Source organism: Falco punctatus (genome assembly GCF_963210335.1).
Source record: "Falco punctatus genome assembly, chromosome: 4".
Classification (NCBI taxonomy): Eukaryota; Metazoa; Chordata; class Aves; order Falconiformes; family Falconidae; genus Falco; species Falco punctatus.
In genome coordinates, this window is record NC_137583.1 from 16,590,982 (window position 1) to 16,612,621 (window position 21,640).

General features: G+C 49.4%; 1 protein-coding gene across 3 annotated transcripts in view; it reads right to left on the minus strand.

The window, feature by feature from the left end:
* PRICKLE2 (prickle planar cell polarity protein 2) overlaps positions 1-21,640 on the minus strand; it is a 116,371-nt gene that overhangs the window by 37,207 nt on the left and 57,524 nt on the right. For 2 of the 3 annotated variants that reach the window (XM_080382777.1, XM_080382778.1), the window contains one exon: positions 1,202-1,385. In XM_080382777.1, coding sequence (XP_080238903.1) covers positions 1,202-1,385 — 184 coding nt within the window. Of the gene's footprint in view, positions 1-1,201; positions 1,386-13,367; positions 15,229-21,640 lie in introns of those variants that run through there. The other variant, XM_080382779.1, reaches the window with a different exon arrangement.

Consider the following 21,640-nt stretch of genomic DNA (forward strand, 5'->3'; position numbering starts at 1 on the left):
AGATGGTGCTGAGAGCAGGTGGCATCAGCTTGGCCATGGTCCTCCAACTGGACTCCCCAAACCCAACTGGTTCATGTCCCCACAGCATGAAGGAACCACAGAGCTACCTCAGGACCGTCTGTACCTCTCCATACACCATGTCTTGTACCTCCTGGGAGGCACCAAGGCAGCCTCTGACAGAAGGAAGGTGACAGAAAACAAGACCACTGCCTGATTTGCACAACTGGATGGCACCAAACGAAACACACAGTGCTACGGAGTTTCAAGCAAGCACTAAGCAAGGTTTGTAAAGACAAGAAGAAAAAAAAACCAAACACCACCACCAAACAATTGGATTTTCTCTAATCAGACAGATAATATTTACAGCCTACGGGTGGTGCCAAAATATTTCAGGAAATGCCTAAGCCCACGTGAATAAAAGCTCAGGAAAACACAATATTTAAGGACAGCAACTACAACACTGAGAATGAAAGCTTTCCACCCTCTCCCAGCCTCCTTACACAGTTTAAAATGATTGCCATAGCAATTATCAGGGCTAAGCTCATTTTGCAATCTCCACTGTGAATGAAGTTCTGAGTCGAACATGTAAAAGATCAGCATAAAACCCAAATGAATCACGCAAACTGCAAGGAGCAGAAATCAATGCACACTCCACACAGACAGCATGCTGAGGTCTAATCCATCCTGCTCAATTCCTGTACCCAGAGGCTTGAACTTCATTTGAGCCATTCCTCCTGGTAAGGCACAAACATCATGCTTGAAAAACCCAGCCCCAACGACTGGGGCCCATTTTTCAGAGTAATCTACCAGCTTTGCCTGCCTGCCCCAGACTTACTGCAGAGCAGAGTGCTCCAGGAGGGCAGGACACGAGTCCCATCACTTTTTTTCCCCATGAAACAGCAGTAGGCACATCTGCATCTGTTCTCTTGCACCATCACAACAAATCCCATCCTGGAAGTATTTTGTTTCCCTCCCTCAATTACCAATCACATCTCCAGACACAGAAAACCACAAGTTCTGCAAGGATCGCATCTCTGTTTTGTTTCAATTGTGCGTTCAGACCAGACCTGGCTCTATAGTGCACCCAGAAACAGCCACATGCAACAAGCACTCACACCCCTAAAAGAAAAATCAGGGCAACTATTTCAAAAAAGTATATTAAAACAATTTATTTCAGGTCACTCGGTGGTGTTGTCCTTACCTGCTCAGGCTTCAGGCCGGGGGGGACCCATGCGTACTCCTCCAAGGCACAGCCCGAGTCGTCGTCAGAAGTTGAATTCCTCTGGAAGTCAAACATGAGCTTTGTGACAGTCTTCTCCATCTCCAGAGGCATAACTGTTACGATGTGCTCTTCCTGGGAGCACTTACAGTGAAGGCAAATCTTCCTGCAAGGGGAGCAGAGAGGAAAAAGAGCAGATGCCCCGGTGAGTTGCACTTTAAATAAGAAAGCAAAGCAATTCCTGCCAGTTGCTGGCCTGCAGATACTAAACTCAACCTTTTTTATGCACAGGCATTTTCTAACACAGGATTTGCCTCTCTTACAAGGACGAAATGAAAGTCCATATTTGCTGTAACAACACTTGGCACTCAAGCTGAGTCAGACTGCCCGATGTTTGGGGATATGTAATTGCTCGTCCCTTTACTGCACTGCATGGAGTATTTCCAGGGGCCAGCACAGGCAAGGGCCACACACCCGCGTGGTGCAGATCGGCGTGCCAGCCGGTAATTGCCGAGCAGTTACTGAATTTAGGACAGCTGAGTACTTGGCTAATACAGAAAATGGTGGATTGACTTGAAAACTGTGAATGACAAGTCCCTTTCACATGCTGATAGCATAGATTTGCTTATTAAAGTAGCATAAAAATTGATTATAGTCTGAACATATAAAGCTAAATTAAATTAAGGGAGGCTACAAAAACCACAGTCACACTACAACAGTATCTTAACTATCCAGCTTGATGGCACACACTGCAGCTCAGCGGCACACCAGCTCGCATGCTGCCCAAGACACAGACAGGGGCAGGGAAAGCACAAGAACTGAAAAAAACAGCCCACAGGTTGCAATTTAACAGCCGTTAGCTTAATTCACTGCAAACATCACTTCTTATCACTTCTTTTAAGTGTCTGTTCCTGCAGCCGGTGGTCTGCGGGAGATTTTCTCCATGTGCTTGAACCTGAGCATTTATCCGCAGGGCTGCTAGGACATCGCAACCATTCATCAGGGGTAACAGCAAAGGACTAACCTGGCTGAAAACATCCCCCCGCCCCATAAAAAAGGTTAAAGAGAATGCTGGTAAAGTGGCTTCTTTTTCTGAAAATGCAATGTTCTTCCAAATATGGGTCAATGGTATGTATTTAAAATTAACCACACAGGATTCTGAATTAATTTGTGCTAATGAAATGCCACTGATTTCTGAGGAACGAGATACGGCTTCACTTGGGCAGCAGAAGGGGGACATCTCAGAAATAAGGTACCACACAAAAAGCAAGGGAATAGTTGCCGTTGCCATTGCAGGTTTCTCTGCTATAAGGTAAAGCACAGAAATTCACCTTTCCTTCTTTTTCACCACTGCGTACAAGCCAGCTAAGCATACCAGCGCTCAGATCCAGATTTGAGTCTGAATTTCCATTTGTCCATTACAGCACAAGAATTGCACTCCAGCAAAAGTCAAGAGGCTCCGTTAAGTCAAGCCAGGGAGATTTGCCAGATTTTCCCATTTCCTGCCTTTCATCAGATCTAAACCACACAGCAACCCCCACGCACCCCAGCGTCTGGTTTGCATCCAGTCGGAGAGTCTCAGTATTGCCTCTGGCTGTTACCTTAAAAAATAATCAAGGCACAATTTCATGTGAATACTTTAATTAATCAGCTACCGTGGAAGGGCGCTCTGCCTCAGCAAAACCGCTAGTTTCTTTGCCGTTTCCATCTCACTTCACGATATGATTACAAGCAGCTCAACATGCAACGAGATGCTAAGAATACTTAATAGCTCCAGAGCCCCCCACTCGGTGTTGGAGATAGCCATTCTAACGGAGTTTAGGACTTCTTGGTCAAATTTTAATTTTCAGGGTAACAATCACAAGCTACAAAGGGAGACAAACCCAGTGGTCCATGCTCAGATAGCGGCAATGCTGGGAGCACAGGCATTGTGATGGGGAAAAAGCCAACCCGCACGTTTCTGCCCTCCTCCCTGCACCAAACGCATCCCCTCCAGGAGATGCAATACGGCAAGAGAGCATCAGAGGTCCTGGCTTTTAATAAATTAGATAAATCATGTCATCATAAGGACTTTAAATAACAATGCTGAAGAGTTAATAGGTGAGATGTATGATCAATTAGACCCCAGAAGTCAATCCAAACAACCACCATCCCACAGTTCACACCACGTACAGCCAGGAGTGCGAGGACCAGCTCAGGAAGCTGATTTATCCCCACCCTTCACTCCTGCCCCATCCCAGGCAAGTGGGTACTGCCAGCAAGTGGCTTCTCCTGGTCAGAAAAGCAAAGGAGGAAAAGGAGACAGGTGGCCTGTCTACTCAGCAATGTCCCCAGGCCAGGACAACAGGCTCTGTAAAAACTTTGCACCATTAAAAACTGAGCATCTCCAGTCATGGGCTTTCTGTCACCTCCCAGGACAAACTGTATGAACTTTAAGATCTTGCCCCTGAGGTATTCAGTTCTCTTCCCTTCCTCTCATTAAAAGCAGAAGATTAACAGCTTTAATTACAATTATTTTCTTTACATTAGGCTATGTTGTTTCATGGGAACAATACTCAGTGTCCTAGGAGTGTCTTTCCATTTCTATGATAATAGTTTCCATGACTTCTTCACATAGGTCTCACTTACTCAACTTTATTTTATCATCTTCCAGCTCGCTATAATTAAAAATAATTCCCTGTAGTAAAAACTTAATATGATAATGTACATTTCAAATGTGAGATGAAATTGAAAAAGCAGTATCCCCCCACCACACTCAAAGCAGAGTGGCACTAAGTGAGACAATGCATGTGCCAGTGCTCGACGGCACGCATGATGACCAGAGCACCAACGTGCCATGGATGCCGGTGCTGCGGCAGAGAGCTGGTGGGTGTTGGAGAGGAGCAGGCCATGGCCAACAGCCCACTCAGCTGATGAGGTTTGTTACTCATTAACGTGGGAAGAGTGGTGGAGCCTGGAGATGCTCAGCACATCGGGGTGCCACATACCTTGCCATATAAAGGATGCCACAGCCCAGGTGGAGTGGCACGTCCTGCAAAGGGAAACCCATTAGGCTTGGCTCTGGCCAGAACAAGCCTCACCTAACCACCACCAAAGCTTCATCAACAATGACTTGGGGGCAGAAAAGATCTTTGCACAGCAGTTAGCAGGGCTCACTGAAAGAGCTTTAAACTAGATGTGAAAGGGAAAAGGGACAAAACCAGGCTTGCTAGAGATAAGCCTGGGGGTGGCATGCCACTGCTTGAGGGACAGTGTGCTACTGAACGTCCTCTGGTCTGCTGTCTCAGTGGAGGTAGGGGATGGAGATCCATGCAGCAGCAAAGGTGCAAGGGTTAGCGATACGTCAGAAATCATGGAAGTGCCTGAGAATGGTCATGTAGGAATTAGGGCTTCTGCCCCCCAAAAGGTGGGGGGATCAATAGCCCAACTGGAGTGCATCTACATCAACGCACGCATCATAAGCAACAAACAAGAGGAGCTGGAAACCGCTGTACAGCAAGAGAACTATGACATAGTTGCCATCGTGGAAATGTGGAAAGACAAGCCAGTGGGATAGACCACCAGTCTGGCTGAACAGAGAGCTTTGGCTTGAACTCGGGAAAAAAAGGAGAGTTCATGACCTTTGGAAGAAGGGCCAGGCAGCTCTGGAGGGCTACAAGAAATGTCATGAGGTTATGCAGGGACAAAATCAGAAGGGCCAAAGCCCAACTAGAAATTAATCTGGCTACTGCCATAAAAGATGTTTCTATAAACACATTAGCAACAAAAGGAGGGCTAAGAAGAATCTCCATCCTTTGTTGTATCTGAGGGGGAAACATAGTGACAAAGGCTGAGGAAAAGGCTGAGTACCCGCCCCCTGAGCTGGGAGACAGGGATGGGGAGCAGAATGAAGCCCCCATAATACAAGGGGAAACGGTCAGTGACCTGCGCTGCTGTTCCACTTAGATACCCACAAGTCTATGGGGCTGGATGGGACCCACCTGAGGATGCTGAGGGAGCTGGTGGAAGTGCTCACCAAGACACTTTCAATCATTTATCAGCAGTCCTGGCTAACTGAGGAGGTCCCAGTTGACGGGAGGTCAGAAAGTGCAACAGCCACCTACAAGAAGGGCCAGAAGGAGGATCTGGGGAACTACAGGCCTGTCAGTCTGACCTCAGTGCTGGGGAAGGTATGGAGCAGATCATCTTGAGTGCCATCACACGGCACGTACAGGACATCCAGGTGACCGGGCCCAGTCAGCGTGCGTTTATGAAACGCAGATTCTGCTTGACTAACTTGATCTCCTTCTATGACAAGGTGACCTGCTTAGTGGAAGAGGGAAGGGCTATGGATGTTGCCTACCTAGATACTGGTAAAGCCTTTGATGCTGTTTCTCACAGCCTTCTCCCAGAGAAACTGGCTGCTCGTGGCTTGGAAGCATGTACTCTGTGCTGGATAAAAAACTGGCTGGATGGCCAAGCCCCATGAGTGGTGGTGAATGGAGTTACATCCAGGTGGCAGCCGATCCCAAGTGGTGTTCCCCAGGGCTCTGTACTGAGGCCAGTCCTGTTTAATAGCTTTATCAATGATCTGGATGAGGGTATCAAGTGCACGTTTGCAGATGACACCGAGCTGGGCAGCAGCACTGCGCTGCCTGAGGGCAGGAGGCTCTGCAGAGGGATCTGGACAAGCTGGACCGATGGGCCAAGGCCAGTTGTATGAGGTTCAGCAAGGCTGAGTGCCGGGTCCTGCACTTGGGTCACAACAACCCCACGCAGCGCTGCAGGCTTGGGGAAGAGGCTGGGAAGGTGTCTGGTGGGAAAGGACCTGGGGGTACTGATTGACAGCAGCTGAACATGAGCCAGCAGTGCGCCCAGGTGGCCAACAGCATCCTGGCTTGTATCCGAACCAGCGTGGCCAGCAGGATCAGGGCAGTGATCGTCCCCCTGTACTTGTCACTGGTGAGGCTTCACCTTGGATGTTGTGTTCAGGAGGGAGATCGAGATGCTGGGGAATGTCCAAAGAGGGACAACGAAGCTGGTGAAGGGTCTGGAGCACAAGTCTCATGAGGAGCGGCTGAGCGAGCTAGGGGTGTTCAGCCTGGAGAAAAGGAGGCTCAGGGGGGACCTTATCGCTCTCTACAACTGCCTGAAAGGAGGGTGTAGCGAGGTGGGTCAGTCTCTTCTCCCAAGTAAGAAGCAATAGGACAAGATGAAATGAACTCAAGTTGCACCAGGGGAGGTTTAGATTGGATATCAAGAAAAATTTCTTCACCGAAAGGTCTGTCAAGCACTGGCACAGGCTGTCCAGGGAAGCGGTTGAGTCACCATCCCTGGAGGTGTTTAAAAGCCATGTAGGTGTGGCACCTAGGGACATGGCTTGGTGGTGGAGTTGGCAGTGTTCGGTTAACAGTTGGACTCAATCATCTTAAAGGTCTTTTCCAATTTGAACGATTCTATGACTTCTGCTGCCTGCGCTGCCAAGGAGCCCCACACAACTTGAGAGGAGTGCAGGCAAGTTTTGTTTTTAAGCAAGAAGAAACTAAAGCCAACTCTCTGGAAATCCTGTCTTCATTCCTGAGCCCTTCGATCTTGCTCTCGTCCCAGAGGAGGATCCACAGGCTCATCTCAGGGAAGCACCTGCCCTGGTGATTGAGAGGTCTCCAGCACTGGGGAGGACACAGGGTTGGAGATATTTCAGTGCCAGTGCTGGGGACACCCTGGAGCATCAGATGACTCTGGAAGCTGAGGGCTGGCGAGGAGAAATCCAGTGATGTTGTGTTTCCCAACGAAGCAAGGAGTACTGACAGCATGACCAGCTTCGGGCACAGAAGGTAAATAAAGGAGCTGTTACGCAGCTGTAGCTGTGGACTGGGAGGAAAGAAGGGCCCGAGCTGGCCAGCAGCTGCGCTGCTGCTGGAGGCACGGGCTGGGGAGCACCCGGTAGGGCTGCTCGGCACGGAGCTGCGCACGGAGCTGCCCTGCAGCGGGGCCAGGACGGCGGGAAGCAGATGGGGAGAAAAAGAACATTTCCTGGTGTCAGATTTAGCTGGAAGTGAGCCTGCCTTGAATTGACTTCACATGGTACGAAGCAACAACGGCTCAGAAACAGATTGAAAAATTTGTTCTACTCAAGGCCAGTGCTCCATGTGATGAAGTTACAAGATGGATGTATTTTATTTTGCAACGGCTGCTTTTCCACGGTGCTCTTGGCATGGTGGCCAGTCGTCTCCTCAGAGGAGGCTCTAACCCCCACTCCCAGTAACATCCCCACCCATCCACCAGTGCAGGGACACAGTGCAAACCAGACCCACCATGCCACACCAGAGCTCTTCTGTTTGGGTGAAAGGAGGCACACAAGGGGAATCTGAAGCAAACAGGGCCCAACACACCAAGCAGAGAACCTGGCTCCTGAGTCCCTCTTGCTCGGGATGCAGATGCACGCTTCCAGGTCCGCCTACGTACAGCTCGACAGGAGCCAAACTGGCCCGTGAGGTCTCTGGGCCGAGGCAGTCTCTTGTCGTACGCTGCGGTTAGCAAAGCACAGCCTCTGCCATTGCTGGAGCATCCCACAGCCCTTTCATCATAGCAGTGGCACCGACGAGTTAAACCACGCTGAGAGCCCAAGTGCTGTGCGAGAGGCTCTGAAGGCAGCCGCGAGCGTGGCCCCAGCCTTCTGAAGGGAGACGAGGTCTTCCTGCTGTGAAAAAACAGCAATAACTGCAACCTGGAAAAGCACAAGCAGAGCCAAAAAGCCAGGGAAGAGGGACGGGGGTCAGCCTGAAGCCAAGGTAAAGTGGGTCTTTGCAAATGGTCTGTAGCTCCAGCAAAGGAGCCGGCCAGGCTGGCTGCTCCCAGCACGCAGCCTGCCTGTGTGGGGGTCTGGGGTGGCACAGGCAGGACCGGACTCCCCTGGGGTGGTGAGGGCAGCAGATCCCTGCCTGCAGCAGAAGCTCCTGGCTGCTTCTGCTCTGCTCTTCCAGCCGCGGCTGCTGGTGTGGCCGGGTGGGCACGCGGGACCGGGTGCAGCAACCACCAGCAAAGCAAAGCCTGCCCAGGCTGGGCACTGCCCGCATCTTGAGAAAGGGCAGTGCAAGAGTCCAGCCCCTCCTGGCAACAGGAAGAATAAAGGCAGAGTTTAAAATCATGGCAGAAATGTTAAAATTCCTCTCGGACAAAGAAGGAACTTGACAACCAGCCCTTATCACCCCCTGGCGCTGCTTATCTCTGCTTCTCACTTGTTTCTTCCGAGATGGAAATAACTGGGCTGTATCAGGGAGCAGCTCCATCGCCAGACAATGCGAGAAGGAATGCCACGGCCCATGCCAGGCCATACGATGCCTCTGCTGCGCTCCGTAATAAAGGATTTGCATACATTTGTGCACACATTAACATGCAAGATTTGGAATCCCTCAAAAAGCAACTGTCTGCTCAGCTCAGACGGGGAGTGTAAACGCAAAGGGGCAATTCCCTTCCTGCTTGGCTTAAGACGTATAAGGCAGCCCGATTTTTTCTCAGCATCGTGCCATCATTCTGATTGCAACGAGGCTTTTAGGTCAGTCATCAGTCAGTAACTCACAAGATTTCTTGGAAACGGGACAGGCTGTGGATTTGGGGCAGCTCATATGACCCTGGAGTCTCTTAACAAGGGTGTCTTAATATCCCTGACTGTTATCTCATCCCCTCATTTGACAGCTAATGAGGCATCTTTCCACCCTGAGCAAGCTCCAGCTACACAGACCCATTTCTCCAGACCCCACAGGCAGGATAAACATTCATCTACACTGAAAAATTAACAGTCTCTCACTGCCATAGAGAGAGCCCAGCAGCTCTTCCCCACTCTGGGCGCTGCTCTCCTGTTTCATAGATGGGGAAGCTGAGGCACGGGAGCACCCACAGGCAGCACCCAGCCGTGGCTTCCCCACCGAATCTCTGAATATCAGCTTCATCAGAGGAGCCCCAGGCTTCTGTGCTCAAAACAGACAGCTGGAGCCGAAGCTCAGCCTCCTTCTCCAACTTTAACACTGTATTTTGAACCAACCGCTCCTGGTAGCCCCAGACAGCTGCTGCCCATGGCCCCATGGCCCTCAGCGACAAAGCAGCATCCCTCTGGACAAAACATTTCTGTGACTTCACAGCTCTTCCAGTCACTTCAGCTGGAAAAAAACCTATCAGTGGCAATGAACTGCAAAGACTTCATGCTACCTGGGTTGAAAAGGAAGCTTAGTGAAAGCTTTTATCAGCCCAGCCGGGGTGCAGGAGGCTAACGGAGGTGAATTAGACACAGGCATGTACAATAGCAGCAATTCAAAGTCTGAGGACAAGGTGCCCTTGATGGCTGGCAAAGACAGCCAAGGGAGGGCAGTGCTCACTTCACCCAAGATACTGTAGGAACAGTTGGCTTAAAAGATCAACATCAGGTGGTAGCAACAGAGCAGGTAGCAGAGTAACGCCAGAAAACCAAGGAAATGATAAATCATCCAGCAACCAAACTACTCCTACTGATGCAACTCCCCCAGATCTCAGTGGCCACAGGGGAGCATGTGCAGCTGTGCATCTCCAGAAAGGTCTGCAGTGGGTGAGGGAACACAGAGCATGGAAGAGCGGCAAGCCAGACTCTTCTCCATCTTCCCCATCCATCTTCCCTTCTCTACCTGCTTGATTTGCTCAAGGCAAGTCAGATTTTCAGTGTTGCTTTATTTTTAATCCCCTCTGACCTCCGCAGTGCCAAGAGCAGCAGTTGCGAAGGTATCCAGGGTGGCGTTGAAGCTTTTATTACAAACCCTGTTTCCGCTCCTGGAAAAATTCTCCTTTCTGGCTAAAGTTGTCCATGCTCAGTCTCAGGCTGGAGACTAATTTTATTTTTAAGACTCTGTAAAAATCCTTTACCGTTGCAAAAGTTATTCTTGCTTAATTAAGAAGAAGAAGAAAAAAAAAGAACTATCCCCAGTATTGCCAGCTGCAGCCAAATACGAGCAAAGGCAGTCTCTAAGGATTTTCCAGTTGGTCTGCCTTCATGGTGAATCAGGACCATCAATTTGAGAAGCGGGTGGAACATCTGCCTGTGGGTCCCCACTGCCCTGTCCCCAAACCACTGCTTCCCAGCAGCACAGCCCTGGGCAGCCCCCAGGGTGCTTCCAGATCTGCTGTCCATGGTCTAAGGCACCACGTAGCAGACAGCCATCAGTGCAGAAGGCTGCGCTCCTCCCAGATGGGACCAAGAAATTAGGACAAAACATGACACGACATACAAATCCCCAAATTCCTCACCTGGGCTGTCTTGGTGCCCTCTCAGGCAAACAAGGAACCAGGACCACAGCCCAAAACCGTGGCCAGACCTCTCAGCAATGCCCCAGGATGAATTCAAACACGACCAACCTTTCCAGCCTGTGGCTAAATCACACTGGGGGAGCTGGGGTGCACCACAGGTTATTTTGGGAAGCCCAGGTGCACCCCAGCACTCTGCAGTGACCACAGGTCCCCAGCTGGTTTCCATTTCTCCTTGTGAGCTGGGTAAGAGCCCCAGGGTGTTTAAACAGCCTCCTGACCTGAACCACACTGTCAGACTGCTCCCGTGAGCTGCAACCCCTGACACAGACCATGAAAACTCTGATGCATAAAAATGAGATGGTTAAATTACGGGATATTAATAACTCAACAGTTCTCAGAGGAACTCTGTGTTTGGAGCTCTCAAGATATTTTGCAGAAGACGCAATTACTTTTTTTTTTTTTTTTTTGTAATAGAGGTTAGGGAGAGGTAGGCAAAGTGCTATACCCATGTAGGCTGCACTTCGAGCAAGGGGGAAGAGGAAAAATCAGGTGCCGTGAGCCCCAGCCTGTTGCCCAGCCATGCGACCAGGAGAAAAGGTGTCCAACAGGCTGCTCTGTCACATCCAAGGTGATGGAGACAGCCTGCCAGCTCACAGGCTGACCACTCGTCTCAGCATATTTATGTTGGGTTGGCTCTTTTACCCCCCTTAAAGGCCCACCTCTTAGCCTACAGAAACAATTACAACCACATATTTTTCCCCAGTCACCAAGAAGAAATGCAAAGCACTGTTTTCCAAGTGGAAGAGAAGAACAGGCTCAGTAACAGCAATAACAACCCCAGAGCTGGTGGGCAAACAACACTGAAGCCAATCTCACGATTCCGGAAGGCAGAGGGAGCCACAGGATGGGCAGACCCAGGAGCTGTGGGCATTGGAGAGGGGCTTGGTGTCCCCTCTGGCAGGACAGCCCCAAGGCCCCGAGAGCTGGTGGGGATGGAGCAGGGGAGGCAGCAATGGGACCTTTGCCAAACTCTGCCCGTGGGCTGAGCTCAGCAGGGCTCCCCACCCCGGAGCCAGCGTGCGCCTGTGCTGCAATGCCCCTGTCCTACCCCACGGGTTATCTTGTCAGATTTTTATTATACCATTTGGTGGCTTTTCAGCCTAACAAGATGCAGAGCTGTAGCCCAGGGGGGTTCTTTCTGCTCCTTAACTGAAGGAAGAAAATTGCCTCCAAGCCTGGGGGTCTAGCAAGACTGGGGCTCTCCCTCTGGATCCAGGACCAGTCTCCATGAAGAAGCCTGTCTCTGTTCAGCATGTGGGACCTCACTGTCTTCTCAAGTTTGCATAACCCTGGTCTCTCCACAGGCAGCATTTATCTTCCTGCCCCTCTCTCCCCCGGCGCTGTTCCAGGCTTGCTGCCCATCTCTCCAGCCCTGGTCGGTCTCATGACAGACGGGCTAAGCTAAGCGGGTTCCCAGCGATCTGCCCCGGGGATGTAAGTGCTATTTTAATGGACTTCACCAGTCTGCATTTGCAGCATGACAAGCAGAACCCACAGGAAGCAGTAAACACGCTGCAATTCCAGCATCTCCCAGGCCATACATCCTAAAGGAAAAAACCTGGCCAACGGGCAGAATGCTCAGAAGCAGGATGAGCTCGGTTGAGAATTCTAATTATTTCCAAAGTTAAGGCTTAGACAACGTCCCCTGAGACAGGCAATACCGACCCACTTGTGAAAGCAATCACCACCAGGCTGATCTGTGTATGTGCCGGCTGAGCCTGAGCAATTCTGGCAACAGCAAGTGTCCAAGGCTGGGTCATTTTGTTAAGCCGGTAGAAAACATGCAATGGGAGAAGCTTAAAATACGAAGCAAAATATAATCTTGTTAGCTGCAGATAGTTTTACTTTACAAATCGTTATCACAGGCTCAAGCTGGCACCCTTATAAATACAACGCGGTGACGCGAGACATGTAAGTGCTCCCACAGTAGGTGAAATAATTGCCGAATAAAAATAAGTCAGATAAGTTACACGATAAGAGAGCTAAAACTGAAAGGATGACACTGCATCTGGTGCGAATAATTATTTTGGCATTATTCTGTCCAGCGCTAATCCTCAACAGCTCGAAAAGATTCAATCAGTGTTTAGCACTGCCAAGGAATCATGGCTACAAAACAAAGAGTAACTGGATTAAAATCTTTCTACGGTCACAGGTCATGTCTGTGTCACATCTGCTTAAAATGTTCCTTCAAGGAATAAAGGAAATTTGACTTGAAAAGATTGCACTGAAAAACATAACCCCCAGGTTGCAGTTCCAGGTTGGTTTATAGTTAGGCATTCTGGCATGAAACAGAAGGATGCAGGAAGATTATTACTTTAAAACTCTCTTTCCTCAGGAATGCAAAATCACCACAATAAACATCTGAACAGTGACGTCCTCATCCAGAACACCAGCCTGCACACAGTCTGCTCAGAAAATACCCAGAGAACCCAGGCTTCCAGAAGCTGCATTTATCAAAGCAATAAAATTAGCACGGCGAGATGAGGATTTTTTTAATACTCATGGCTGTTTAGAGCCAGTTGAGCCTTCCTGATTATTTCTAAAATGAAAAATCCATTACGGTGGCATCAGCGTTTCTCCCTGACTTCCTGCAGCTGCAGAAATGCAATTTAACCATTAACCTTTTACATCCATAAACAACGAGAACAGCAAAGGCTGGGAAAAAATGTGCAGCCCCCTCACAGATCTCCACCAACGGCACGTTGAGCAAAGTTAGCACGCAGCTACATGCGTCCACAGAATGCTGCTTATTCCTTCTCCTCCTCCCTCTCTTCTACTTTCTATCCGTCCTAAGAATGCATGACAACTTTGAAGTTGCTGGCAAAAGACAGCTTCTTACCTGTTCCCACTGACGGTGACAGTGCAGGAGGGAAAAATCCAGCGGGATGCTGAGCCGTCCTAGTTACGCCGGTCGCCTTTCGGCTGGTGGGCTGCTCCCAGGACCAGCCCAAGCACCGCAGTGCCATAAAGCATCCCGCACTCCCCCGGCGCAGCCCGCCGCCCCGCCGCACGCAGCCAGGGGCTGCCGCCAGACGGGCTTTTGTCGGAGCCTTTCAGAGGAGGCACGCACCGACCGCGGCACGGCTCCGAAGGAAACCTGCCGTGGAAAAACATGCCATTCCTGCCCCGCGCCTTAAGCTTTGGCTTAAATTGCCTCGCTCTGCAATCCAGCTCCGGAGGGTGCCCCCCTCTCTGCTCCCAATCCAAATGAATCCAGCAGCTCCCCCCTCCAGCCCGCCTTTCGCTAAATGACCCTTCGAGGTGGCAAGAGGATGTCCAATTTGCTCTCCGAGCGCAAGGCATTAACGAGGAGAGATGCAGCCCGTGGAGAATAATTGCTGGCGCGGGAGCGACGCGGGGCTCTGCTGTTGCATTGCGCTCCTCTCCTGCATGCTAATGAGCAATGATGTCAGCAAGCCAAAGTCACCGCATCCGGACCGCGGCCGGCCACCCTCCCGTTTATTTACAAGGAAATCAGCCCGCTCTTAGAAATCAATAAATCCTCTAGGCTGCTTAGGGGGAAAAAAAAATAAAAAATAATCATAATAAATCCTTCTCGCTGGCTCGCATGTGCGCGTTTCAAAGAGTTGGCTCCACACCAGCAGCCCAAATTGAATGGTGTGAAGACACTAATTATCCTTCCCCAACTATCATCTTATTAGATGCTGACCGAATCTCAACTCGCTGTCAAACTTAAGGCACTGCTTCTTAGGTACGCAGGCTATTAAAGCAACAATCCGCTGGCTCTCAGCGACGTATCGTTTTTCTCCTGGCTTTCAATGCCCTCTTAATTATTTTCTGCAGTCATTTGCTACGATTCCCCACTGGGTTTTAGACGTAGCATGTTTGTGCACCAGCAGGGCTAAATATTCTGGGAAATACAAGTTATGAGCGTGGCATTTTGGTTACCACATATTTTAATACATTTTCTTTCATACAGCCCCGAGAGAGGCACGATTCGCACATTTTATGTGTATCTCAGGTGAGTACTGTGAGCCCCAGGAATACAGCACCCCAACAGGGATACCACCACCTCTTTCCCCCGTGTTCTCCTCCCTCTGGAAAAGAAAAGAAAATGCAGAGAAGGAGCTTTGCTGCCAAATCTCTTCTGCTGGTCCTAAAGCCCATTGCTTGGGAATTAGGTGATCACAAATCTCTAATGCAAGTCAACAGGAGGAGAGCATACTTCTTAGCTCCTGCGTTTGCGAAAAGTGAGTGAAATCAAAAAACCTAGTTTTTGTGGACTTGGAAAAATACAGAAAGCAAATAAAACATGCCCAATATACTGCTTTTGTAGCACGCTCCTGACTTTTGGGGCCTGAATCCGGATTTCAGAGCCCTTGATTTTGGCAACATTAGCTATGTTTACAGAACACAGAAGGATGCAAAAACTACAGCTGTGAGTCTTTCTGCAGTCTCAAATGCCTTGAATTATTATTATTAAGGCTCATAAATTAGGTTTCCTTATATGGAATTACACTCAAAATCTCAAGGGGGACCTTCAGCTGGGACAAACCAGCCCAGCTCCCCCTTGAAGGCCCCCCAGCTTCCCCTGGCCAGGTGGGATGGAGTGAGAACCTGCAGAGATCTCTTCTGGCTCAGACAGCTTCAGAAGAAAGAAAATATCCAGGGTTGTTGATAAAACATTTGAGCACTTACAGTTCCTTTTTTAATTATTTCTTAATTTTTTCTCTCCCCCCCCCCCCCCCCCCCCCTCTATTTTTAACCCAATCTGCAGCTGCAAGTCCAAGAGCTGAGCGCAGACCCTGTTACCCTATCTAGCCGGGTCAGACCTTCCTTTCATGGAAGAAGGAGCAGCATCACCTCCACTTCTGCTGGGCAACTCCTCCAACTACACAGAGCAACAAAACTTCTATGAAAAAAAAATTCCCCTGACCCTTCAGCTTCCTAAACTGGCACATTTTGCTGCTTCCAGCTCACCTCTCTATGGTTAACGTGCTACAGCCCAGAGATGATGTAGTTTTCTTCTTGAAATGAGAACATGTTAATTACAATGCAAAGAAAATGAGACAAAACTGAACAGGGCAAAAGCAAATAAAGAAGCCTGGTTATAAAATGATACTGTTGACAGAAATGCTGTAAAGCAGAAATTACCTGTGTTTACTGTAACAATCTTCCCTGGAAATGTGTTGCTAAAAGCAGGCAGCAGTGACTAGGGGCTGCAATCGGCACAAAGAATATGTCCTGCTCCGTACGGTGGGTCCTGTAGGTGCTAATTTTCATCAAACCCATGAGTAAAATGCCTGACTTTATCTGCATGAATTTTCAAGGAGCAAAGGCCCTTCAGCTATAAACACTTGGGAGCAAAGTGTCTGTTAGTGCTCCAAGTGCCACTTGGGCAGGACCACCAGCTGGCCCCTTGCTCAGGGGTAAGGTTGGCAGGGCACAAGCCCAGGTGTCCAACCCCGCTTCTTGTATGACGTGCTCTGTGTAACTCCATCCACAGCAGCTTTGATAACCCGGCACCAGCCTGGTATGATCCCACCACAGAGTGGATGGTGGTGTCATCCCCGTGCAACCAAGCATCCTACAGCAAAGGTGAGTTCTGCTTGGCTGTCTTGGCCAACCGGACCACCCGCAAGAAAGGGATCACATCAGGAATTGCAAACTTTTAAGTACAAGTTAATCCACAAAGATAAAATGGGAGTGAGAATCGTGAAAAGATGTAAAAGGTCAGTAAGACCAACACTTACAACATCTCAGCTGCATGACTAGCTATGAGCAGAAGTGCTTGTGTATCCAAACAGCATGTATAATCATCACTGCTCCTCACAGACTTATTCCAGTCCTCGCAAACCTAAATAGCCACAACATCCAACAAACAGCCTCTTCTGAGACAAGAAATAAGATTGGAAGCTGCCACATTTGGACACACAAGTGTCTTAGGAAAGTGGAAATGATCCTTCCTGCTTTGAAAGCTGCCAGTTCACTGGCAACTGCTCCATATTACCATTACCTACTGCGAGGCTTGTGAAAAGGTCATGTGTTGGAGTAACTCCAGAAGGCACGCAAGATTTCTTGACAGATTCTGCATATTATGCAGGTGAAACGGGTGTTTCATTAAGCAGCAAGGAGAATACCAAGCCGGTGGAGCACATTATCAAAGGTCATGTGAAGGACTTGCACCATTACAAGGCTGGATGCTGACAACTGCCAGCAATAAGGAAATGACCAGAAGTAAAACCTTAGCTGCAGAAATAAAGATCAAGAGCAGGAAGCCTCCGCTTAGGTGCAGAGGTGTGAGATGGATAACTCTGCTTGTAAACATAGCCACTTTCTGCTCTTTGCTGCTGGTTTTAAAGATAAACTTTAAGCTTTCTGCCATTTGCACAAACTCATACCTATGGCTCATTTAACAAATCGTTGTAAGAGCCCATGTTTCATAAACGCTGTATTTTATCCCCTTGGTGTATCGATCAGCTGTCAGTCAATAGGGCTCCACGTGACACTGCCGGCTCTCCTGATGACAACAAGCTACACGGCACAGCCACAGGCAGCGACAGCAGACTAGTGCCCTCCAGGTCACCAGGCTACTAACCTGATGAATGTCAGATCGAGTTGCCCTCCTGAATTATTTAGTGAGCATCCTCTGCTGCCGTGTGCCAGGGCAGAGCACAGTGCTGCCACTACGGGATGTCACAGAGGCTCCAGCCTCTGCCACCCTGAAATGCTGCCTGTGGGGTGAAGGCTGACTGCCACCACATGCACCACCAGCCTGTCTGGGCTTGCTGGGATGGCAGGTCCCCCTGCCATCACTGAGCCCGCCCTGGCTCACAGCAACTGGCACAGTAACAGATTACTTTCCCATTACTCTTTCTAGCCACAGAAATGCAGAAATGGGCACTTAACATGGCTTTTCCCCCTTCCGTCCCACACTTGCCCCTGTACTTTGCAGAGCAATCTCCACAGGGTGAGCCAGCCCTCCCGCCCCGGTGCCAGGACGGGATGTGTCCTGCGGTCCCAGGGCTGGGGACAGCTGGAGCGGTGCTCCCCTGGCCATGGGGCAGCAATACACAGCAGAGTGAGAGGCTGGGGAGGGCATGGCTTTGCAAAGACCAGAAGGGAAAGGCAAGGTGATTGCAAAAAGCTGTTAGCAGTGAACAGGGAGGAGGGGAGACCCTACATGGTGGGGTCTGGCTCCACTCCTCCTGGGGCACACAAAGGGATAAGCCCAAGGTATGGGGAAGGCTTCTTGGAGAGCTCGAGTCATGAAACACAGGTCATGACTTTAAATGAAGTTAAGTTCTCTTTTTTTCTTCTTTTTTTTCTTATTCTTTTTAAGCAAGGCATCAGACCCTCCCCATATCTCTCAATGCCAGAAGCAGGGATGTCTTATCTCAAAGAAAAACGGGATGGAGGGAGGGACAGAGAGACCAACATCAGATGCCGATCTTTAATCCCCAAAACTTGGGCTCCTCCGCTTTTCCTCGGGGCTGCCATTTGTACTTTCACGCGGCTGCTGCGCAAGCCAGACCCGCTCCTCCTGCTGTCACTGCTGCTGCGTTCCACTCATTTTCGGCACAGCCATGGATAAGGATCTGTGCTGTCGGTCTGCAAGCAGGAATTTAGTTTTTAAACACCCTTGAGCCCAGCAGCAGCTGACAGAGAAGGAGAGGTACAGCCCATATGCACTGCAGATGATTTTAGACACAATTTTCTGTATTTTCTACCCATTCACCCAGCAAGACAGGCCTGACGCTCGCTGGCATCCTCCGGTGCGCAGGCAGAGTGGGGTAGTGAGGCTGCAGCTGTGAGCACACCCTGTGCCACCCATGTCCTTGGCCAGCGCTGAGCCATGCAAACGCAGGGGTGACGCCGTGGGAGGACCCAGCACACTGTGCTGGTGCTGCCACCCGAGCATCGCTGCCCTGCACCCCGTCCCCCCATCACAAGGAACCCCAAAAGGACCCTCACCCACCACACACCCCCGGCTCGCAGACTGACACCACACGTTCCGGTGCAACACGCGGAGCACGCTGCAGATAGCATTTCAATCAATCACTATCTCTTTCTCTCTCTCTCTCTTTTTTTTTCTTTCTTTTTTTTTTTTCCCAAAAAATCACCTTAACACAAGAAGCTTTAGAGAGCTTAACAACAATAAGGCTTTTCATAGCCTCCGGCTTTAACTCAGCAGTACTATGTTTTTCACTTTTGTACGTTGAAATCAAATCTGTAACTGAATGTGAACAACAATCTAGATGCTCATGTGGTTTTCTCCCCTTTGCTAGCCTGATAGTATTCTAATCTGAAGACTTTTTAATAGTGTCCTTTAATGATGTCTACAAAAGCCTCATTAAAGCACTGTATTGTAATTTAAGCTAAATAAACTCAACACAGTTATTTTTTTTAATGACATATTTTTCTTGGGGCCTTTCCATGAACAATAAAACATTCACTGAAAATATGTTACAAAGGAAACGCATAAATCTTCAGCTTATCTGGTGGTATGTTTTCCAAAGATCTAAACCTTTGATCAGCAACAAATTAATTTTCCATTTACACAAAATAGAAGATGTATTTTCAGGATAACCAACTAACCCTGCAAGTCTGCATTAACGTGTGCCTTGGCAGCAGCTCAGGACTCCCTCGCTGCCGCCCTTCTTGCTGCCTGACGCTGTCAGGGCCGCTGTCATGTTAGATGATTTTTATTTTATTTCTTGGCTTCAAACCTGTCTAACAGGGTGTTTCGGGTCAGTAGTTATGCCCTGAGGATTTCTTGCCTTTGCTCACTGAGCTCCCCTCTGCACTATCCATGCAAAACCTGGTCCCCCCCAGCAAAAAGCTGTGCATCCCCCAGGACCAGGGCATGGTGCTCCACTGTCTCCGTGCTCAGAGGCAAGTCTTGAGCCAGCCCAGAGTCCTGGTCAAGCAACACAAGTCTGGTTTTTACCTCCCTAGAGGTAACTAGAGGTAAAAACTGGACCGTGCACATCTTCTCTGGCTGCCAGCAGGGTTTTGGTGCTCCAAGCCAGGCACCGCAGGCAGGTCCCAGGGCTGCACAAACCTGCATCCAAACTCCTCAGGAACCACCGATGCTTTCAGATGGCCATGTTTCTGCTCCTGCCCAGGAGAGACATGTCTGTCCGCTCTTTGCCAACTAAGAGAAAAGACCTATTTGCTGCTTGCTTGCAAATTGGTGTAAATACACAGGGAGATGGTAAATCCAGCACATTTTTGGATCCAGCTGATGCTCGGTAACACATCTGGGAGGAAATCACACACGCTGGGACATGAATGGAAATGGGCTTTCGTGATGCCTTTGAGTCTTAAATTTCCCAGTGTATTTACAAACGCAGGGAGAGTGGTCATGGTCAGGAACACCTGGCTCCTCACCTCCTAACTGCTCACTAGGAAGAAAGGTGCCAAAATAGGTTTTTATTCCGTACCTGAGAGCATGAAGTAGACCTGGATGATATAAAACCAGCTAGAGCAAGGTGATGGACTGGCACGCGTCCACCCCAGACTCTACCCATGACAAGACTTCTACAATCTAGCTAACCTTGACTCTAAATTAAAAAAAAAAAAAAACCAACAACTGAACCAATAAAATTACGAAAAGCGTTATCTCGACTTAAGCCTGGGTGTTTTCCTGGCTGCCTGGCGCGCACGGAGGGGGTCAGCGTGTTTGAGGCTCTGGCAAGGTTTGCAGCCTGGCTGTCCCACCGGCTGTGGCTGGATGGAGCTCCAGCACCCCTGAGACAGCCTGGCACTGCACACAAATGACAAGAGCTGTTTGCTATTCTTCCCTTTGTTTTAATTAGTAATAACAATTTGTTATCATGGCTTGACATTTGTTCATACTTAGGAATAAATTGCTTCCTTGAATGATATGCTGAGATTACAACGGGCTTTCTGTGTTTGTGTTGGTTTTAGTAGTTCATAACAAACCATGAAATTCATTACTCTTGCCACAAGCACCCATGAGATGTGCCAACCAGGGTATGATTTATACACAGCTCGACTCATGGAAATTAAAAGGTTTTAACGTTGCCTGCAAGAAGTCAAGGGTTTTAAATTTTGAATACAGCTGAATTATAAAAAAAATAATCCCAGGCTCAAGCTACTGCATTGTTTTATCTGCCTAAGGAGCCTAAACATGAAAGCGAGGGTAAAAATTATTCACTAAGTATTAATTAATTTAAGTGTATAATTTGAACAGCCTTTTTAGTGATAAGCCTTCTGGCCTGCAAGTTACTTCATTTCTCATCTTTTTTTAACTGCTTGGAAGCAGTATAAAGGAAGATACTTAACGGCAAAACTTCTCTGCTAGAATATAATTCGGCAAAACAGTCCCTGAAAGAAATGACTGGAAAACAGCCTGCGCCTCACCATCCTTAATGGGAAAGGGCTGTCAGTCAAATCCGAGTCCCATTTCTCCATGCCATGTCAAGCCTCGTACATCAAACCCAATATACAAATTGCCAGCCCCATCAAGATCATTAGAGCAGCTCAGCCCGCGCGGGAAAGGTCAGCACATCGCCAGCTGACGGCTGCCTGCTCCCAACGCAGCATCAATCACCGCCCTCATCAAAGGCGGCCACAGCGTGCAGCTGGAAACCTGCATCCCTTCCTCACACAACCTGTCATCCTCGAAACCCACTTCCCTTATTCCAAAACACGGCCATGCTTTTATCTTGCCGTGATCTATAGGGAAATGCAACTAAATTGTCTGCCGTAGGAACAGCGGAGGATCAGGACCCACCAGGAGGGATTAAGACCGTTCAGGAGAGGGTCAGCCAGTAGCGTGGTCCCTGACTCCAGCGCTGGCTCGCTCCTCTGTGGGTCCCAGCCTGTCTCCATCTCCTGGATGGGTCCCGTGCAGGCAGTATCCCAGCAGCGTCCCTCCCGGCTGCACAAGCCCCAGCCCCTGCCCCTGCTAACAGTCTCTAGCGAAGGGTCAAAGCCACCCCACAAGGAGATGCTGGTTGCTGCCATCGTAGCCATGCCAAAGCACGGCTCGCAGATGTCCCCAGCCAGGGGACTTCAGGTGTGCCCCACACTTGCAGAGACACCAGCATCACTGTGCTGGGCTGCTACTGCCCTCCACCAGACTGAGGCTCAGGCGTGGTGCTCCCAGCCTGCGTGAGCCCA